Source organism: Verticillium alfalfae, genomic scaffold (assembly GCF_000150825.1).
Source record: "Verticillium alfalfae VaMs.102 supercont1.8 genomic scaffold, whole genome shotgun sequence".
Lineage (NCBI taxonomy): Eukaryota > Fungi > Ascomycota > Sordariomycetes > Glomerellales > Plectosphaerellaceae > Verticillium > Verticillium alfalfae.
In genome coordinates, this window is record NW_003315031.1 from 286569 (window position 1) to 287958 (window position 1390).

Here is a 1390-nt window from a genome sequence, read left to right on the forward strand (position 1 = left end):
TCACGTTCACGCTGCTCTCGACGACAGGGCCGGCGTCAGAGCGACATATTCGTGGCCGCCTGCAGGACGACAGCTTCCAGCTCGCCGTCAACGGGCCCGTCGACCACGCGTACCTCGCGCGGGCGGCGCGGGCGCAGAGCCGGGCGTCCCCCGAAAGGTACGCACAGGTGCGCGACATCACGGGCGGGACCTGCTGCATCGGGCTCTGGGGCCCGCGCGCGCTGGCCGTGCTGGCGTCCCTGAGCCCGGACGACATGTCCGAAACGGGCCTGCCGCCGTACCGCGCCAAGACGGCCACGGTGGCGCAGATCCCCGTGACGGTGATGAACGTGTCGTTTGTTGGCGAGCCCGGCTGCGAGATCCACACAACTGCCGAGCACGGCCAGCGCCTCTGGGATCTGCTGTGGCACGCCGGTCAGGCCCACGGCGTCGTGGCCGCGGGGCGGGCCGCCTTGAACGCGCTGCGGCTCGAGGCTGGATTCCGCAGTTACGGCGCTGATGTCACGACCGAGCACAATCCGCTCGAGGCTGGTTTGGCGCTCGCCGTCGACGCGGACAAGACGGGCTACGTCGGATACGAGGCCCTCAGACGGCTCTCGACTGTGAAGCCATCTCGGCGACTGCGGTGCTTCACTGTCGATGATGGCCAATCGGTGGTCCTAGGAAAGGAACCGGTCTATGCTGGCGGCAAAGTGGCCGGCTATGTGACGAATGCGGCTTTTGGGTTTACTGTTAGGAAGCCCATCGCCTATGGCTACCTGCCGATCGAGGTGAATGTCGGGGACGGCGTCGAAATTGAGTATTTTGGGCGTCGAATCAAAGCCACAGTCGTGGCGGAACCTTTGCATCAGCAAGGCACGATCAGGACGGAAATCGGGTTGCAGAGGGACGAACAGGCACAGCCCGTGCTGAGGTCTCGATTATGATTTTCATTACTAGCATGAGTAAGTACCACGGCAGCCTGTGTCCGGCGTAGGCCAGGCACATAATATATAGCTTGGAGTCTTGTGTGTTTTGTTTGAATGAAACAGAAATGAGCGTGGCTTGCTTTGTACACTTCAGCGTCAACGATCGAGACAGTTCAAAATACACTTCTCGGCGTCATGTTTGGGGACGCAAAAGAGACCACTGGCTGTTCGAGTCGTCTCTCACGTCGGCCAAGCACCCTCGATCCATTCCAGGGACGGATGCGTGTTCCCCAACTGCAAAAGCAGGTCCTCCTCCCCCAGCGTATTGATGTGGGACATGGGATCGTACCCGTGTGGCTGCCCACCGTAGGCCATGCTCATGTCTCCTCCCGTAAAGATGGGCACAGTCGGCTCAACGCCTCCCATCATGACGTTCGTCTCGTTCCCCATAGGACCAGGTGGCTTCCGGAACATATTCGGAA

The 1390-nt window shown here is 61.2% G+C and overlaps 2 protein-coding genes across 2 annotated transcripts in view; one reads left to right on the forward strand and one right to left on the reverse strand.

The window, feature by feature from the left end:
* Window positions 1-254: 254 nt before the first annotated feature.
* VDBG_06516 (dimethylglycine dehydrogenase) lies at window positions 255-926 on the forward strand (the record flags this gene model as incomplete). Its single annotated transcript, XM_003002908.1, has 1 exon — window positions 255-926. One exon carries the CDS (start codon window positions 255-257, stop codon window positions 924-926), a length of 672 nt encoding a protein of 223 aa, XP_003002954.1.
* A 222-nt stretch (window positions 927-1148) lies between these two features.
* VDBG_06517 (predicted protein) overlaps window positions 1149-1390 on the reverse strand; it is a gene marked incomplete at both ends in the record, with an annotated part of 3982 nt that continues 3740 nt past the window's right edge. The window contains one exon of the mRNA XM_003002909.1: window positions 1149-1327. Coding sequence (XP_003002955.1) covers window positions 1149-1327 — 179 coding nt within the window. The remainder of the gene's footprint in view (window positions 1328-1390) is intronic.